The 20,301-nt window shown below is 41.0% G+C and overlaps 1 protein-coding gene across 13 annotated transcripts in view; it reads left to right on the plus strand.

The window, feature by feature from the left end:
* TARBP1 (TAR (HIV-1) RNA binding protein 1) overlaps window positions 1-20,301 on the plus strand; it is a 77,247-nt gene that overhangs the window by 20,769 nt on the left and 36,177 nt on the right. For all 13 annotated transcript variants that reach the window (XR_014827839.1, XR_002338941.2, XR_014827841.1 and 10 more), the window contains 5 exons: window positions 87-183; window positions 1,345-1,434; window positions 4,830-4,971; window positions 11,082-11,181; window positions 12,366-12,538. Coding sequence is in view for 8 of the 13 variants with exons in the window: in XM_005670967.4 (XP_005671024.2) it covers window positions 87-183; window positions 1,345-1,434; window positions 4,830-4,971; window positions 11,082-11,181; window positions 12,366-12,538 (602 nt within the window). In the remaining 5 variants the exon portion in view is untranslated. The remainder of the gene's footprint in view (window positions 1-86; window positions 184-1,344; window positions 1,435-4,829; window positions 4,972-11,081; window positions 11,182-12,365; window positions 12,539-20,301) is intronic.

Genomic DNA, 20,301 nt, shown 5'->3' on the forward strand with positions numbered 1-20,301 from the left:
TAGATGCTGTCATCAAGTTGTCAGTAATCACAGTTATCAGAACAGTGCTTGGGACTGTGGAAGGACATGTGTGTTTCTGATGTCAGGGACGTCCTGCAGTGCACCATGATCACACACCAGATCCTGCTGAGAGGGGCGGCCCAGTGCTATCTCCTTCGGGCGGCTATCAACCTGGTAGATGTGGTGAGTGTGTCTCTTTCACTCGTGTTAATTCCAGGGTAGGAATCTTCTTAGCAAGTGGGTGTCCATCGAAGAGTTAACACAGCAGGCCTGTGATGCTGGTGTCAGAAAGCCCTGCTTATGAGGTTGGCCCTTAGCTGGCAGCTGGGAACATGGATTTTGGGAGGATTCCTGCCATCCCACTACCCAAGAGCTCACTGGGCCTGCAGTACTTGTAGGGACACCTGCTTTCCTTCTGGGGCCTGGGATCTTTGTGTAAGTGCTGTGCAGAGGGTCTGTGTGACTGGCTTCCAGTAAAAACCCCCAGTGCTGGGTCTCCCCGGAGTCCCCCTGGTAGACATCATGCATGTTGGGGTCGGGGCGGTGGTGGGGTGGGGGAAGGGGGTTGGGAGGGGCAGGTAACTGTGTGACTGTAGCAGGGAGAGACTCTTGGAGCCTCTCACCTGGTTTCCTCTGTATTTTTCCTGCACATCCTCCAGTGAATTGACATTCAGGGAATGTATCTTTATTCTCTGTTTTTCACAGAGCTCCAGTAACACTGTTGCTGAGAACAAGGGTCAGCAAGCTTTTTTTGTGAAGGGCTGGGCAAGTGCATATTTTAGATGTTTTGAGTCATGTGGAGTCTTTGCCGCCACAACTACTCAGAAGCAGCCATAGACCATCGATAAATGAACAGGCGTGGCTGTGTTCCTGTAAAACTGTTTACAAAACAGGCTCCTGAGTAGCTGTGCTGACACCTGGCTTAGAGCAAAATACCTTAATGGAAGACATGCGACCTTCAGGGGAAAAGGTCTGGGTGGTGTTCTTAAGGCAGGGGTCCTTCTTTTGCCTTTGAAAAGTAAGATTCACTTCTGATTTAAGTAATACATAAATTTTTAATAGAATATTTTTGGTTTGGCTTTTAGATTGTGACCACCTCCCATCTCAGAAAGTAACCTTGATTTTAAGGAAAATAGGTTTATAAAGTAATCTTTCGTTTTATGTAATGGTTGTTTGTAATCAGTATCTTCATTTTAAAAGTTCGACACTTTTTCAGAAATCGCTTTTGATTTAACTAATAGAATTCTACGTAAAATAGTATGCTAGATTGCTTTTACAGAGATTTTAGTTCCGTTACAATTTTTAAATGAGTGCTTTTTTTCTAAAAAACTGCCCTGCCCCTAGGAGAAAGTGTCCCTTTCTGACATGGCGACTTTTCTCATGTCTGTGAGACAAGAGGAGTCCTTAGGACGCGGAACCTCGTTGTGGACAGAGGTGAGGTTGAAAATATTTAACGAGGTCTTTGAAAACCTTATGAAAAATTGTTTCTAACTGAATTCATTACTAGCCTTTTATGTAGACTATGATTGCTTTGTTATCTATCAACAGAGATTTTTTTTCAAAAGTTTCAAAAGTTGTTTGTTTTGAGTGGATCTAAGTAATCATGCTGCTAAGATTCCTGTGGAGAGGTGGGAGGCAGGAAGCGTTTGGAACGGAGATAGACCATTTAGAAAAGAAGACAGTGTTAGCGGGCAGATCTAGATTCTGGATGAGGTGTGTTAGGAGTCAGGACGTTGTTAGACTCAAAAGCAGTGAGTAAACACAAACCTCCTCCTTGTCTTTTTCTGTCCGTTCGTGGCACTTTCATCTAGTCAGGTGCCCAAGCCTGACGTTTGGGTAATCCATAATCTTCCTGACTTTTTGCATCTATTTCATCCTAAAATCCCAAGTGTCTGCCTTTTCTCCTGCAGTGGCTCAGCGGGAACCCACGTGCAGGGGCCCGAGGTCCGGCCGTGGCATTGATGGTGCTGCTCCTCCTTGTGGGTTCCTCCATCTCCACGTCCTCTTTTTTGTTTTGTTTCCATCTGTAGCACTCAATTCCTGCTAATGACTTTATTAGCCTTATCCATAGTCCTAGTCAGTGTCCTCTATAAGTTATATTTTTTGAGCACAGGAACCTTTTTTTTTTTTTTTAATTTTTTATTTCTCCCGTGCCTAAGAGATCACTGAGGCTAGAGATGTGATTATTTCCTTTTGGAAGCGATTCCAGCTATGTATGCAGAGAGAAACAAGAGAAATCAGCCTAGAATATGTTAAAATAAATACATTGGATTATGTGAAGTCTGGAAAATACAGAACCATGGAAAGCAAATAAAAATCACCTGTAATGCCAGCCATCAAATCCATATTTTTTGGTTTAAGTCTTAATTTTTTTAATATGTGTATTCTCACTCTTGCTTTCTCACTATATGTTTGTTTTAAATGATATATTTCTAAGCAAATTAAGATTTTACTGTTTTGAATTTTATTTTTCATTGTCTCATACATTTGCATATTTTATAGCATGTTGCTAAATAACTCAACATGTGATATTTAAAAATTCAGTTGATTAAATATTTTAGAATTTATTTCTTTATTTATTGTATTATTACTTTTTTTTAACTGCCAGACCTGGGGCATATGGAACTTCCAAGGCTAGGGGTCGAATTGGACCACTATACTGGTATAGCTGCAGGCCTGCTCCACAGCCATGGCAGCACGAGAGCCGAGCCACATCGTAACCTAAACGGCCACTTGTAGCAACACCAGATCCTTAATCCACTGAAGGAGGCCAGGAATCAAACCCGCATCCTCACAGATACTACGTTGGGTTCTTAACCCTTTGAACCACAATGGGAAATTTTGTATTTTGTTGGACTTTTTTTTTTTTTTGGTCTTTTTGCTCTTTCTTGGGCCGCTCCCGCGGCATATGGAGGTTCCCAGGCTAGGGGTTGAATCGGAGCTGTAGCCACCGGCCTACACCAGAGCCACAGCAACGCGGGTCCGAGCCGCGTCTGCAACCTACACCACAGCTCACGGCAACGCCGGATCGTTAACCCACTGAGCAAGGGCAGGGATCGAACCCGCAACCTCATGGTTCCTAGTCGGATTCATTAACCACTGCGCCACGACGGGAACTCCCTTGTTGGACTTTTATTTCACGTCTTACCATTTCATCTAGAAATATATACTGCTGAAGGATAAGATACTGCTAAGAAATAGGCCCTTAGCACCCCTGAAAATGTAGTTAATTTCTTGATTTCAAATATTTGGTGTTTGCATTTCTCCAGATGTTCAATAAATGTGATTTTCTGTTTGTTTTTTGCATTTTGTTTGTTCACATGTTCAGTTTTGCTCAGGTATCCAAATAAAGTCTGTTCATTGGATTGATATGTATAATATGTTTGTAAATGGCGGTTAATCCATCTGGAATTTATTTTGCTATCTGATAGGAGCTGGGAAGTTTAAATGAAAAAATGCACATAAACATGTTTTCCCTGCTTAGACCATGCTACATGTAAATACCTCCTGCTTCTCTTGTCTTTTTCCCTTGGTTTGATGAGACAGCCACTTGTCTTTTTTTAGAGCAGTTTTAGATTTACAGAAAACACAAACAGAAAGTACAGAGTTCTCATATAGCCCCTCTGCACCCTCCCATCCCCCACAGTTGCTGTTATCATTAGCTCTGGCATTAAGCATGCGCTTTTGTTACCAATGATGAGCCAATATTGATGCCTTATTTATGATTAACTAATGTGGATGGTTTGCATTAGGGTTCACTCTTTGTGTTGTACGTTCTGGGCTTTGACAGACATTCGCCACTACAGTATCATACACAACAGTTTCCATGCTGGAAAAATCCTGTGTTCACTCGCTCCCCTAGTGTTGGTACTTTACTGCCTTTTCCAGAATGTCGTTTGGTTGGAATCCTACATTATGAAGCCTTTTCAGACCAGCTTCTGTTCACTATGTAATATGCTGCTTCATGGCTTGATAACTCCCTTTTTTGTATCACTGAATAATATTACTTATCCCTTACCAACCAAAGGATATCTGGGTTGCTTTTACGTCCTGGCAATTATGAATAAAGTTGCTGTAAACATTTACATTTGGATTTTTGCGTGGATATAACTTTTCAGCTCAACTGAGTAAATGCCAAGGAACACGGTTGCCAGACTATGTGGTGAGAGTATGTTTAGTTTATGAAGAAACTGCCCTCGTAAGGTATCCAGGGCTCCTCCACATCTGAGGATTCACACAACTGTGGGTCCTGAAGTACTGTAGTATTTACTGTTGAAAAAAAATCCACACAGTGTGGACGTGAGTTGTTCAAAGATCAACTGTATTTTAAAATGCATGTATGATAGAAAATAAACTCGCGAGGAGGGTAGGGACTTTAATTATAACTTACATTTCAAATTCTACATTCTCTCAAAAATAAATCTTTGTTTTAGTATATGAAACCAGAATGAATTTTAACTTAAGGTGGTAATTTGCTTTCCATATGTGATATGTTTCAAAGACATGTTCTTTAGAACATCTTATCAAAACATGCATTTTATATCAGGTACTTTAAAAATTCTCGCCTGTTAATGAAGTTTCTAAATTCTTGAGGAGATTAAAAAAACATATATGCACATGTACGTATATATACGCACATCCATGCATATAAACATTTTTTGTTGTCTGCACTGTGGAACTCAATCATGACAATGGGCGTTCTGTTACTTTGTTGTGTTCAGTCACTTAAATTCAGTTTATTGTAGAAGAAAGGAAATTGGCTCAGGGAAATTAGAAACCCTCTGTTGAGTTAGGCTTTTACAATAAGTGCTAACTGTTTTCTTTTCTAGCTCTGTGATTGGCTGTGTGTTCATGAGAGCTGTTTTAGGCGAAACTCGCCTAGTAGCTCCGTTGGGCTTGCTGAGACATCCTCTTTAAATGCTTATGTAAAGAACCTCATCCATGAATATATTAAGTCGCCTGCCTGGGAAAGTAAGTCTGAAATCATTTTTTCTGGATTGATGTAACCAAAACCTCTCTGAAGAACTTTATACTAGTTTTTCAGATTGAGATACAGGCTTAACCAAAGGTGTGCTGTTTTACTCATGTCAAACCTGTATTTCAGCCAAATAATGTGACTAACCAGCATGTAAAACTGCTTCCTTACTTGTTCTTTATCTGTTCTAGGATTTGAGATTTTTAAGCTGTTTTAACTGTTTTAAGAAATGAGCTAAGCTGCCTGAGTAGGAATTGAACATAAATAAATTCATAATCTAATTCTGCAATACTGAATCTTTGTCGGCTAAATCTTGGAGATGTGTTTTGGAGTGTCCATAGTGGAAATATTTGTAGATAAATCTGTTCATCTTTTGTTTGTTTTCAAAGCAAGCAAAATGTTCGTAAATGTTTGTTACATTTAGTGTGAACTGATTATGAAAAGTAATTTTAGAGAAAAATTCTGGTTGAAAGGATGGTTTTATTAGTTTTTTCTTGTTACCAGATACTTAGCAAAGATCAATTTGGCATCCTCTCTGGGGAAATGTGTAAGTCTGTGTGAAGGAAGAACTATCAGCAGATTCATTAATTAGCATTCTTTTTACATCTCTAATGCTTCCTCATTATTAAAGCTATTAGTGATTATTTGGGTAAATTGCCTCTTTGCATTTAACATGTCTTAAATTTCCTAGCTTTGTCTCAGACCATCATTTTCATTTCTTGGTTTCTTTAATCTGATCATGAAATAGGTCTTAAATGATTGGTTAATTGTCCTTCCACAATACATGAGTTTATCTGTTTGTCCTTCTTAGAGCATTTTTCTTTTGTGTTTTATTCTCTCTGTTGTCTAGTAAATTTTCTGTACTATTGCTGGGAAGATTCTTTTGTTAGGCCCATAAAAATAAATACATTTCAGTCCTTATTAGAGTTAGCACAGATTAAACTCCCTAAAATATCTACAGAACTTGTCTTATAATTCAAAGTATAGGCGTTCCCGTTTTGGTGCAGCGGAAATGAATCCAACTGGAAACCAAGGAGTTGCAAGTTTGATCCCTGACCTCACTCAGTGGGTTGGGGATTTGGCGTTGCCGTGAGCTGTGATGTGGGTCACAGCCGAGGCTTGGATCTGGCATTGCTGTGGCTGTGGCTGTGGCTGGCAGCAACAGCTCCAGTTCATCCCCTAGTCTGGGAACCTCTGCATACCGCAGGTGCGGCCCTGAGAGGACAAAAGACCAAAAAAAAAAAAAAAAAAAAAAGAAAAGAAAGTATATAGCAGCATCAGATCTGATTAAATAATTCAAAATTGGATAAAATAAGATTTTAAAAGTTTCTCACCTAACATTTATAGGACTTGAAGGATACTATTTAGTATAATATGGTCATATAAGTTTTTAAAAAACTGATCTCAAGTCAAAGGAGGCGTTTGTGTGTAATATTTTTGTTTGACTCTTAATACCCTTGGCTAAGTACCTTTATAAAATTTTAGTTATCAATTATTGGGCAGTTTTCAGAACAATTTAATAAAATCATTATTAGCAAACATTTTTAGCTTTAGTTTTTGAGCATAAACTATATGTAATATTTAATTTGGGAGTTCCCTGGTGACCTAACAGGTTAAGGATCCTGAGGCTCAGGTCACTGCTTTGGTTCAGGTTCGATCCCTGACCCGGAAACTTCCATGTGCTGTGGGTACATTAAAAAACAAAGATCAAATTTGTTTTTCTGTAAAGACTCATCAACTCAAAAGTTTTTAATTAGGTTCTATACCTCAAATAGCTTTTTTCTTTCGGTCTGACATGGTCATTACAGATAAGATTTTACCCTCTTATTCAGCAAACGTATATCAAGTATTTTCTGAGTGCCAGACTTTGGAGTTACAGAGATGAAAGATGTATCCCCTCCCCTCAGAGAGAGCATAATGCAGCAAGGGAGTGGATAAGTAAGCAGATGACCTTAGTGCAATGCCTTGAAAGATGCAAGCACTGAGATGGGGAAATTAGGTAAGTGGTACTGATCCAGAGCAGGTAGACTGGTGGGGGTCAGGAGAGGTCACCAGATGAGGTAGTACCTGATGTGTAAGTAGAAATTAAGAAGGAAAGTAGGGAGGAGTATCTCACAAAGCTTGGATGAACTTGTGTCCAGGGAATTGAAAGTAGGCTGGCGTCCATCTTTGTCTGCCTGTCTATAGCATGGAGCCCAGGTTGGAATGGTTAAGAGAGCAGGATGGATGTGTGTTAGGTAGATATATATATGATATCATATGATATATATAATATATTTAGATATATATATTATATACCATATCATATATATGGTATATAACAAAAAGCAACAATGAAAACCACATAAAACCAGTATCATAAAAAAGCAAAACTGTTGGAAAGCTTTCATAGCAGACTTTCTAAATTAGAGAAAGTGAGACATACTTTGGAAATAGTAGTAACAGCTTGTCAGAACTTGGAAAGGTTAAGATCAACCGAAGAGTGAAATATGTTTGAACAAATTCATACTTAGTCCATCAGAGAGGATATTTTATGTAAAGATTTTGTAGTTGAATAATTTGCCTACTTAAAAAATGTAATAACCAAGGTACTTGAAGAGACAGAATAATCCCAAGGTGTAGTATGTGTAATGTCGCTGCACAACAAATGTGGAAAACAGCTTTATTGAGGTATGATTGCCATACATTCAATTGCACATATTTAGACTGTACGGTATCGTGGCGTTAACCTCTGTATGCTCAGGAAACCATCAGCATCACAAGATAGTGAACATATCCATCACTCCCAAGGTGTTTTCACGCCTCTTTGTAATCCTTACTTCCCATTTCTACTGTCCCTCTCCCGTTCCCAGACAACCCTGATGTGCTTCCTGACCCTATGGATTAGTTTGCATTTTCTAAAATTATACTCAGTTCTAGAATTTGTGTCCTAAGATTTGGCTGATAATTCAGGGTTAAAATGCATTAAGATGATTAAAAGATAGCCAGTAATACTTTGTTTCTTTAAAACTATTGTGGCCTACACTTTTTTTAGTCTCAGTGAGAAAATAGGAAGAATATATAAAGAATTCTCTGCCAGGGGTTCTCAGAGAATGGTTTCCAGACCAGCAACATCAGCATGACCTGGAAATCTTTTAGAAATGCAAATTCTTAAATTCTGTCGCACACCTGTTGAATCAGAAACTCTGGGTTGGGACTTACCTTCTGTGTTTTGACAAGCCCTCTGAGGGACTCTGACAGATGCTGAGGTTTGCAAACCACGGCTCCGTAGCATGATTTCCTTGGTATGGTAGTGGAGGACTCAGGAAGCAACCTACAGCAAAAATCACTGTGAGAGTGAGTCCTCCACTGGACAGGAAAAGCACTCTGTTGTCATCAGGCTGGTCCTGTGGCTCTCCTTGAAATCAGAAATCATTAAAAACCCACTAAACTTCTGACTGAGAACGTTCACTCTCAGTCTCCAAGGTGAAAAATTGTTATGACTTCAACAAGGGTATGTGCTGCTAGAACTCAGCTACTGGCGCTTGGCTGGAGGAAAGTGAGAACTTGCTGGTTAGCCGCTTTGATGCCCCAGCACATGTGCTCTCCATACCAATATGTGTACTGTTTACACCCAGAGGCTTCCAGCTCGGTGGCATATAAGTGGCTGAGAGGCCTAAGTGCCCTCGTGGTTGGAAACATTTCATTCTCAAATAGCACCTCCACCCCACCTCCAGTGAGGTCAGAAGGTATCTGATTGCTCAGATATACAGGGAACTGAAAAGTGTGTTGGCATCTGATTTCATTTTAGTCTTCATTAATGGATGAGTATTTATATGTGAATATGGAATATAAAGCATCCGTGTGAGTAAAAATGTTTCAGAGAACAAGTTTCAACAATCCACCTTTATAAACATTTATACATTTAACCTACTAAATTATTTTGGAGAGCCCAACATTTACATTTTCTAAAGAATACATATTTTTTACTGATAATAAAATGGTATTTATAACATTTTAAAGAATAATATATGATAAAGTTTATCCTTTTGTTGCATCTTTAAAACCAAGTTATTTTCCATGCAAGTTATATTTTTAGTATTGTCTGTCCTCTGTACTATTCTAACAAATTTGTATCAAAATATATTAGAATATCCTCTTTTTTTTTGGTCTTTTTAGGGCTGCACTCACGGTATATGGAGGTTCCCAGGCTAGAGGTCCAATCAGAGCTGTAGCCACCAGCCTACACCACAGCCACAGCAATGTGGGATCCAAGTCGTGTCTGCCACCTACACCACAGCTCACGGCAGTACTGGATCCTTAACCCACTGAGCAAGGCCAGGGATCGAACCCAGGTCTTCATGGATGCTAGTTGAGTTTGTTAACCACTGAGCCATGATGGGAACTCCAGAATATTTTAAAATATGTTTTTAGTATCTGAACCACTGGGCTGGAAAACTAGGTCCCTTAACTAAATTTTTCTTGGGAGCTGAGATGAAGAGTATACTCTTATGATAGAATGAAAAAGAATTCTATCCGTGATTTAGTTTTACTTTAATTGGCTTTCAAGGATAGGAAAATAATAATTTTATGAGTTAACCAAGTTCTTTCTTCCAAAAGTTGTTCTAGGAACTTTGCATATATTATTTAATTTTTATAAAAACTCTGAAGAAAGTTATAGGTTTATTTAGTTTGATTTCATAGAAGATGACCTAAACTTTCTGTGAGGACAGGGTCCCAGGGTCCCATAGCTAATAAACAGTAGGACTGAGGTTCAAACACAGGTCTGAGATGCCACAGCCTTTGTGTCTGTATCCATTCCATCCCCTTTCTGGTTACATTTTGGGGGACTCTCACTTCTCACCTGAGATGCCAGAATTGCCTTTTAACTGGTCACTTTGCATCTACTCTTGCCTCTCCTGCAGTCTCTTTTCCACATTGTACCCAGGGAAATCTTATTTTTTTTTTTTCAGCCACACTGGTGATGTATGAAAGTTCCCAGGCCTGGGAGTTCCCATCGTGGCTTAGTGGTTAATGAATCTGACTAGGAACCATGAGGTTGCAGGTTCGATCCCTGGCCTTGCTCAGTGGGTGAAGGAGCTGGAGTTGCCATGAGCTGTGGTGTAGGTTGCAGACACTGCTCGGATCTGGTGTTGCTATGGCTGTGGCGTAGGCCAACGGCTGCAGCTCCGATTAGACCCCTAGTCTGGAAACCTCCATATGCCGCAGGTGCAGCCCTAGAAAAGACAAAAAAGACACACACACACACACACACACACACGCACACATAAAGTTCCCAGGTCAGGGATCAAATCTGAGCCACAGCTGCAACCTACATAGCAGCTGTGGCAATGCCAGATCCTTAACCCACTGCACCATAGTGGGAACTCCTCTTTTTAAAATACAAACTAGGATCTTACAGATTCTTGTACACATTCACTTTGACCTTTACTGGCCTCCTCTTGCCTTTGGGGGTAAACATAGGAATCCATTACATGCCTGCAAAGTCCGTAGTCTCCCGACCTCTTTCTACAGCCTCATCTTGGTACTCTCTTTCACCCTGTATCCCAGCATGCTCTCTCCTACTGGAGGGCTGTCATGCTCTTCCTTTTGCCTGGAAAGGTCTTGTTTCCCTTCCCCTGGCTCTTTCTTTCCCAGGTATATACCCAACCCAGGTGTCCTTTCTTCAGGATGACTTTGTCCTTCCCAGTGGACTCTGCTTGCACCATTTAGAGCACTCATTGCAGCTATCATTTTGCATTCCTCTGTATATTCTTGGAAGGCAGCTATGCTCACCACTGTACCACCAGTGCCACTTCTCTGTATATTCTTGGATGCAGGCTTTTCACAACTGCACCATAACTTTCATGAGCACGGGAACCATGGTATCTGCAGCACTGATGCCAGTGCATGGCATGCAATTGGCCTGCAGAGATGTGCTGTGTTCGTATTTTAATGTGTAACAGTGAGCTAGCTATACTATAGGGTGTTCTACTTTATTTAAGCTCACCTGTATTCCTCTAATCGAATATTGATAACACATAATCATTTAGCTGTTTTATTTTTGAAACATCAGCTTGGAAGGATTTTGTTAATGCTTTGCAACCCTTAACTATTGTTATTTAAGGAGGCGAAAACTGCTGTATGCCTGACTGGTTTGAAGCCAAGCTTGTTGCTATGATGGTCTTGCTGGCCGTGGATGTGGAAGGAATGAAGAGTCAATATAGGTAAGTGTTTCTAAACTTGAAAAAAAAAAGCTGATCAGGACTATGGTATACATTCAGACATTTCAATGATTGGTATGGAATTGATAACAGTGTATTAAAGGAAGGAGCTAGAACATTGGTAGTATACTAAAAAAAATGTTTAAAACTAACAAGAAATTAATAGGATTAGACATTTAAAGTAGAGAAAGTTAAAAAAAACCCCTCAGAGTTCCTGTCATGGCTCAGTGGTTAACAAATGCGACTAGGAACCATGAGGTTGCGGGTTCAATCCCTGGCCTTGCTCAGTGGGTTAAGGATCCAGGGTTGCCGTGAGCTGTGGTGTAGGTCACAGACGTGGCTCGGATCCTCCATTGCTGTGGCTCTGGCGTAGGCTGGTGGCTACAGCTCCGATTCGACCTCTAGCCTGGGAACCTCCATATGCTGCAGGAGTGGCCCTAGAGAAGGCAAAAAGACAAAAAAAAAAACAAAAACAAACAAACAAAAAAAAACCCCAAACTGGTTTTATATAATAATATTAGAAGAATGGATTGTAAGGTCCTAGCATAAGATTAGGTGAAGACATTTACTGGATTTTTACCCTTCTTTGTAAAATGTGTAATATTTGAAAAGGTAATAAAAGTAATACAGTCTCATTTATATTTTGAGAAATGTGTGCAGATGGTCACCAGATTATAATTGTTGCAAAAAGCAGCTTTATTAGGTAGTGTATTTGCGTGATAATGCAGTTAATTTGATTAACATCAAATCTCTGTTCTAGACAGTTTTAGTACTATAGTTGATTATAACAGTTTTTCACAGCTCTTTAATTTTTTAATATTTATTTATTTTTTGTTAACATGTCTCATTTCCTTGACTAGCATATGTTGGGCTTTTGTTTTTTTGAAATACGGAAGCAGGGTCTCAGCACTTTTATTGGCAAGTAAATTGGGTGTAGGATTTCCTTCCTACTCATGCCTAGAGTTGAGGACAGATGTTGCCCGTGCTGTCTTCTCCAGTGAGTCACCCTCTCGCTGAGAAAGCACAGATGCAACGGTCCATCCTGGTAGGTTCCAGGTGGTGGGGTCATCCACAAGAGTAATGCTGTCTAGTGGAATCTTAGCTAACCAATTCCACAAACTGTAGGTGGGCAGTAATTGCTGTATGCTTTTGAAATGCTTGATTTGGGCATGTCTTTTAATGTCTAGTGAAAAGCGGAGAACACAGAATGTATTAAGGATATTCTTAGATCCTCTTCTGGATGCCCTTGTGAAGTTTGGTACCAATGCCTACATGCCTTTGCTGAAAACTGACAGATGCCTGCAGTTGCTGTTGAAGTTACTGCACACTTGCTTGTTGAAAGGTTCCGGTACCCAAGATGGTGAGGATCAATAGTTTCTGTTGGTGTTTTGCTTGGTATGTGGTTGGTACTCAGAATGAGAGGAAATTCCTGAACTGTTAAATTCAGCACGTATTTACTGAGTGTCTCCTGGTGGTACTGGGGATACAAGAGGTGAAGGAGCGAGATGCCCTCATGGAGCTGACATTTTAGTGTTCACGTTTGTGGGTCACCATTGATTTTAGAAAGCAATTTCATTTGCTTTTTTCAAAAAATTTATGCATGCCCTTTAATTTTGTGTATTGTCTTAAGCAAGATCTACTTCGAATTGCCATTATGCTAGATGTTATAGAAAGTAAGCTAATGCATCAGAATAGCAGTCATGTTACAATTTTTTTTTTCTTTGTAGGGGCCACATCTGCAGCATATAGACGTTCCCAGGCTAGGGGTTGAGTCTGAGCTGCAGCTGCACCTTATGCCTCATACAGCAATGCCAGATCCTTAACTTACTGAGTGAGGCCAGGGATTGAACCCTCATCCTCATGGATATTAGTTGGATTCTTAGTCAGCTGAGCCACAATGGGGATTCCATAATTCTTGTTTTTAAGGAAGCACCTTCAAGTAGAAAATACTTGAGGAGTTCCCTGGTCTAGGAGTAAGGACTCGGGCATTGTCACTGCTGTGGCTCTGCTTACCACTGTGGTGTCAATTCAGTGTTCAGTCCCTGGCCTGGGAACTTCTACATGCTGCGATTGTGGCCAAAAAAGGAACAAGAAGAAAAGAAAAATACTTCTTCCAGGGAGTACAATGGTAATAGGTAGAAGCATTGAGCTCTTTCTTCACACCTTAAACTAAGGTTTATATCAAACAGTAGTTGAAAACCCACGGACATCAGAGGTGAGACTACTGATGGGTAAGCCTGATTCCCAATCTTTCTGACCTGTTTCATTTGGAATTTTAGAAATTTTCTATTTAGAAAAGACTATGCTGGAGAAGCACTGGTTTTAAGTGAGACCTCAGGATGCTATTGGAAGGCTGGACTGTAACACAGACTTGTGAAACACTCAAAAGCTAGTTTCCATGGTCTGATATTTTTGATGATGAGAGCAGAACCGCATGTCATCAACATAACAGTAGGTTTTATAAGACTTTTAACTTCGTTAAGGGCATAAATTTGGGTTCATTTGACTTGTCTTGATTGTTGAAAGTACCAGACTCAGTGTGTTCAGGTGCAGACTGGTCATGGATGCCTTTTGGAAAATGGTTGTGATGTTTGATACACACAGGACTATGTGATGGTTATATGTAAACTGTGGTGCAAAAATAATTAAATACCTGTGAATGTACCACACAACTGAAGAATGAGCTTACCTGTTCCTCCTCAACCCCTGCCTTTTGCCTTCTTATTTTGACTTTTATCTCTATCACTTCCATGCACTTAAAAAATGGTTTTACCTCATAAATAGGTATATTCCTCAACAATATACTATCTCATTTCCTGCTTTTGAGCTTTATAGAAATGTTACTTTCCTGTAAGAAGTGCTCTATAACTTTTTCCACTTAGCATGTTTCTTGGATCTAGCCATGTCCTTCCTTACACCTCTTTATTTCCCTGCTGTGTTATCTTCCATTGTACGATGGCTCCACAGTTACGGTATCTCCTGTTGGTGGACATTGGATTGCATGTAGTTTATTCTTTATTACCATGTGAGGTGCTGCCTTCAACACTTGTCTGCACGTCTCCTCCAGGCCTGTGTGTGTCTTTCCAGTGTATGTATTCCCAGGACCAAAATGACTGGTTCTTAGGGTATGTGCATATTCAGCTTTTAAGATATGCAAAATTGTCCTGCTAAGTAGCTGTGTACACCTTTTATGTCCGTACCTGCAGAATAAGAGTCCCCATTGCTCCTCCTGCATCTTTCCTACACTACAAGTAAGAGCCAAAGAAATTCCTGTGTAACTTGGATAGTCATTGACTTTCAGATAACTGGTAAACCATTAACTTTAAATACAGTTAAATCTTGAAAGGATTTCTTCGATGGGGGCAAAAGAAAATAGTTATTTCCATTTTATTAATGAGTAAATAATCTAGGAACCAATTAGTACGAAGGTCAACGAACACACAGTGGCAGGGTCAGAAATAACTAGGTACAGTGGGCCTTCTGTATCTATGAATTCAACCAGCCATAGGCTGAGAATATTTTGGGCGGGGGTTGGAATTCCAGAAAGTTCCCAAAAAAGCAAAACTTGAATTTGCTGTGCACCAGCAATTATTTACTTTGTATTTATAACTATTTGTATAGTATATACATTGTATTAGGTATTATAAGTATTCCAGAGATGATTTTAAGCGTATGGGGGAGATGTGTAGGTGATATACAAGGACTGCACCATTTTATATGAAGGACTTGGGTGTCCTTGGATTTTAGTACTGGGGGGAGGGGTCCTGGAAACAGCCTCCCCAGCTCCCAGGCATGACTGTGTACATGTGTGAGCAGGTGAGACGGAGGTCAGGCAGTGTGCTGCTGCTTTGGACAACCTAGATTTACTGTGTTTAAACATTTTCTAAAATTGTCAGTGTTTTATTATGGAAATCTCTAAATATACAAAAAAATTAGAGACACTGTGATAAATCCCCATGTACATGTCAGCCAGCTTCCTCATTCTGTCATTCCCCATCTTCCTGAGAGAGTACAAATGACTGGTTTCCCTCTTTGACCTCTCTTGGTTCTTTTCCTGTGTTTTATCATTTTTTCCTTCTATTTTCTTTTTAATCTATTAAAGCTAGAATGACATGTGGGGAGAAAAGAAGTGAAGAAACTAGGTGTGGAGAGTATGTGCTTAGATACTTTTTCCTCTGCTCCATATGCCGTATTTAAAAACCAAAACCAGGGTTCCTGTCATGGCTCAGTGGTTAACGAATCTGACTAGGAACCATGAGGTTGTGGGTTCAATCCCTGGCCTTTCTCAGTGGGTTAAGGATCCGGCATTGCCGTGAGCTGTGGTGTAGGTCGCAGATGCATCTCGGATCTGGCATTGCTGTGGCTGTGGTATAGGCCGGTGGCTACAGCTCCGATTCAACCCCTAGCCTGGGAACCTCCATATGCCGCAGGAGCGGCCCTAGAAAAGGCAAAAAGACAAAAAAAATAAAAATAAAAATAAAACCCAAAACCAAAACCAAAAAAACCTGTGGCAATTACTGAGCTGATGTTCAAGTTTCGAAGACATGACAATCCTTTTTTTTGGCCTTACCCACAGCATGTGGGATTTCCTGGGCCAGGGATTGAACCCTCTCTATAGCAGTGACCTGAGCCTGAGCCACAGCAATGACAACACCAGGTCCTTAGCCTACTGCAACACTGGGGAGCTCCGAAGTTGTGAGGGTCTTGGTGGAGGGAGACTGTGGTCGACCTTTGACCTGTGTAGGAGAACTCATTCGTGCAGCCCGGCTGTTGATTGTCTCCTAAACGCCTAGTACCTTCTGAGCGCAGCACGCAGCCCCGGAAAAGGAGAGAAAAGTCCCTGCCCTTGTCAGGATTACGCTTTATCGTGGGGACTAGGGTGGGGTGGGAAGAAGGATGGTGAACAGAAACTCCATAAAACATATGGCAGTGTGAGGGGGAAGAACAACCGCAAGTGGGCAGGGCCTGCTGGGGCCTGGAGGTCCAGCGCTCAGGTTCAGTTGGGTTGGGGGGAAGGCCTCACTGTGAGAGTCCCATTCAAGCAAAGACCTCCAAGAGTGGAGGGAGTGGGGAGTGCGGGCAGCCTGTCCAGGGAGCAGATGACAAGATAGGTAGGGCAACAGGAGCTTTGAGAGGTAAAGGGGGGTGGTGACTGTTCTGAAGCCTCCGTGGACCATGTTAAGGACTGGCTTTTATGAGAGGGTTTTTGAGCTGAGGAGTGATGAGATCTGACCCAGGGTTTAAAAACTCACCTTGCTGTAGTGTTGAGAATACAGCACAGAGGGTCAAGGGCAAGAGCCAGGACGAATCACTAGGCTTACACCAGGTACTGCCCTGCATGCAGGGAGTCTTGTTAAGATCTCGGTTGTGCCAACAGGACTTGCTGATGGGTTGGATGTAGGCTGTGAGGATCAGTCAATAAACTCCAAAGATGTTGGAGTTGCCTTTCCCTGAGATTAGAAAGACTGGCTTTAGAGAAGGTTGTGGAGTAAAGATAAGAAGTTCCGTTTTTGGATGGTTGAAGTGTGAGATACCGTTTTGCTCTCATAGTGGAATTGTTGATATGGGATTTGGCTTTGGAATTCAGGGAGAAGTCTGGGTCAGAGATGTAAATTTGGGAGTCATTAGCATACGCATGTATTTAAAGCCAGGAGACCAGATAAGAACACTGAGGGAGTGGGTATAGACAGAGAAGAGGTCCAAGCACTGGGGGACACCAGCGTCGAGAAGTTGAGGAGATGGAGAGGAACCAGCACAGGATGGATACTTGGGAATTTACTGTAGCAAGAGGAGAGAAAAACCAGGAGAATATGATATCCAGGAAACTAGCGAAGAACGTGTCTCCAGAAGAAAGGAGTGATAACTGTATCAAATGCTGCTGCCGAACTAGAAAAAAAGACTGAGGATTGACCATTGGTTTTAGCCACATGGAGTGATGACATGGATGGGAACAATTTGGGACGGTGAGGTGCAGCTCATAGAGAGAAACGGAGCTGTTGAGTATAAAGAGCTCTTGCAGGGGGTCTTGTGAATAGGTGAGCAGAGAAATGGGGCAGTTTATGGTGAGATGAGAGAAGTTTTATTTCCTTAAGATGGAGAAAATAGCAGTGTTTATGTGCTAGTGAAGATGATCCGGGAGGGAGAATTTGAAGGTGGGGGATGCGGGGCTAGTGATGGCCTGCTGGTGTCTAGAGGGAGGGGAAGTTGCCTAGGATCCAGGGCTTAAGGGGGAGGGGCTGGCCTTAGCCTGGAGCCCTGACAGGGAGCGGTACAGGTGGGTAGGGAGGCAGAGGAGGCCAGAGAGGCTCTTTCCTGATTTATTCTCTTTTTTTTTAAGCGCAAGACGAAGCAGTGAGGATGGAGAAGGGGGTGCAGGAAGTTGGGGTGCCTTTGCCTGGGGAAGAGGGTGGGAAATGGATAGGGCAATATTGTAGGCTTGCTGGGAGGCATTGGATGCTCTTAACGCCTGTGATTGTGAACTTGCAGTGGAAGCAGCCCACAGGGCTGTGTTTTGCCCCAGGCTGCGGTATGTACTGTCAGATCTGATTCAGGGACTGTGAGCTGACTTCTGATATATCCATATATACATAAAGGAAGACTTTTTGTAAAACGATGTTCCAGTAGAAATAACTCTACAATGTTTATTTGTGTACTTGAGGAAATGTACTTTAGTTACATTGTAACTGTACCCCCTTTTCACCCTGGATTATGTGAGTGAGAGTAACTGCCTGATCACACTTTGGTCTTACTACGTGCTGAATTTGTAACCATAGTGCATACCATCATTTTCTAGGAGTGTCCCTTTTTTCCTGAGTTGCTTTAGTTTTCTGGCTTTTATCTCTTCTATGTGAACAGTTCTTGAGGTAGCTTAAAAAAAAAAATTGTGGTAAAATACACATAATGAAATTTACACTTAAGCCATTTTTAAGTGTACAGTTAATGACAGTAAGTATATTCATAATTCATAACCATCCCTACCATCTGTCTCCAGAAGATTTTCACCCCCCCAAACTGAAAATCTGTACCTGCTAGACAGTGACCCCTCTCACCCCTTTCCTCCCCACACTCTGGCATCCACCATTCTACTTTCTACCTCTGAAAATTTGACTCTTAGAAATGGAATCATGCAATATTTGTCCTTTTATGTCAGGCTTATTTCACTTAACACAGTGTCTTCAAAAGCTTCATCCTTGTTGTAGCCTGTATCAGAACATCATTCCCAGGAGTTCCCTTCATGGCCCAGTGGTTAATGAAACTGACTAGGGTCCATGAGGATGAGGGTTCCATCCCTGGCCTTGCTCAGTGGGTTAAGAATCTGATGTTTCCCTGAGCTGTGGTTCAGGTCGCAGATACAGCTCGGATCCCCAGTTGCTGTGGCCATGGCATAGGATTGAACCCCTAGCCTGGGAATTTCCATATGCCACAGGTGTGGCCCTAAAAAAAAGAAAAAAAGTCATTCCCTCGTAAGGCTGAGTAATAGTTCGTTGTACGTGTATGCCATATTTTGTTTATCCATTTATCTGTTGAAGTACACTTGGGTTGTTTCCATTTTTTGGCTGTGCAAATAATGCTGCTGTGAACATTGGCATACAAATATCTATTCAAGTCCTTGCTTTCAGGTCTTTGGGATATATGCCCAGAAGTGGAATTGCTGGATCATATGGTAATTCTGTTTAATTTTTTGAGGAACCATCTGTTTTCCATAGCACTGTTTTCCATAGCAGCTGTACTGTTTTAACAGTTTAGTCAGCAGTGCACAGGGCTCTAGTTTCTCCACGGGCTCGCTGACACACTTAGCTTTTGCTTTTCTTTTTGTTTCAATAATAACTATCCTAATGGGTTATGAAGTGATATCTCATGGTGATTTTGATTGAGTAGGGGTTTTTTTTGTTGCTGTTTTTGTTTTTTTTTTGTTTTTTTGTTTTTGCTTTTTAGGGCTGTACCCGCAGCATATGGAGGTTCCCAGGCTAGGGGTCCAATCAGAGCTACAGCCGCCAGCCTACACCACAGCCACAGCAATGCAGGATCCAAGCCGCATCTGTGACCTACACCACAGCTCATGGCAATGCCAGATCCTTAACCCACTGAGCAAGGCCAGGGATCCAACCCGAATCCTCATTGTTCCTAGTCCGGTTCATTAACCACTGAGCCACAAAGGAAACTCCCTGAGTAGCTTTTTGACCAATACAGACATCATTTTGGGGGATTCAGGTTACCACTATCAGTTATATGAGGTACAGAATAGGAAACAAACCCCTAAACACCTTCTGAACCTTTGCTGAGCCTTTGCACACAGTTCGTGTACAGTCATATGGACTGTTAAATTTAGAGATGTGACGGTGGACAGGGGTTTTGAGTGAAAGAGGGTCTTCTGTACTGTGGTGATTGCTAGGAAACACCATGGGGTAGTAGTGATGATAATATTGGAAACATTAACAGCATCGACTTTTTCTTCATGTCACTTTGTTCTCTCTTCTTCAAACCCTAAGCTTTCCCTTGTAATCTCAAATTAACTTTTGATTAAAATAAAAGGTTTGGCTGTATCTGTGGAAAGGAAATACTTCTTTATGCTATCCATGTAAGTTTCAGATGTGAGTTGAGGAGAAAGAAAAGGCAGAGATGATAGAAGAGGGGAATATTCTGTTCTTACCATGTTCATTGGTATTAGTTCTTTTTTAGCACCTGAAAAGCTTTGCTTTCCAGCCATCTGCTGGTGGCTTCTTGAATTGGCCAGTGACTCATCCCCAAGACACTTCAGAGACCATATAGTGTTGTTTTCTATATAATAAGTAACAGGAACATTTAAAAGTAATGCTTTACTTTTTTTTTCTAATGCAGTCATCATTTTAAAAAAATATATCTGAGAGAGATAGATGTAGCATTTTATGAAGTACCTTTTCAAATCTTTTGCCTACTTTTAAATTGAGTCTTTGGTTTCCAGACTTGTATGAAATGTATGTAATTAATGAGGGTTTGTTAGGTGTTCTGGATACAAGTCCTTTGTTGGATATGTGATTTACAAATACTTTTCCCCAATCCGTAGCCCCAGATTGCATATTTTATTGATCTGTTTGCAGATTCACTGATTCTTTTCTCTTCCATCTCCTTTCTGTTATTAATCCC

This window comes from Sus scrofa, chromosome 14 (genome assembly GCF_054392235.1).
Source record: "Sus scrofa isolate SSC_HxYL_T2T_F1_AM1 chromosome 14, Sscrofa_HxYL_maternal_Yorkshire_Landrace_v2.0, whole genome shotgun sequence".
Classification (NCBI taxonomy): domain Eukaryota; kingdom Metazoa; phylum Chordata; class Mammalia; order Artiodactyla; family Suidae; genus Sus; species Sus scrofa.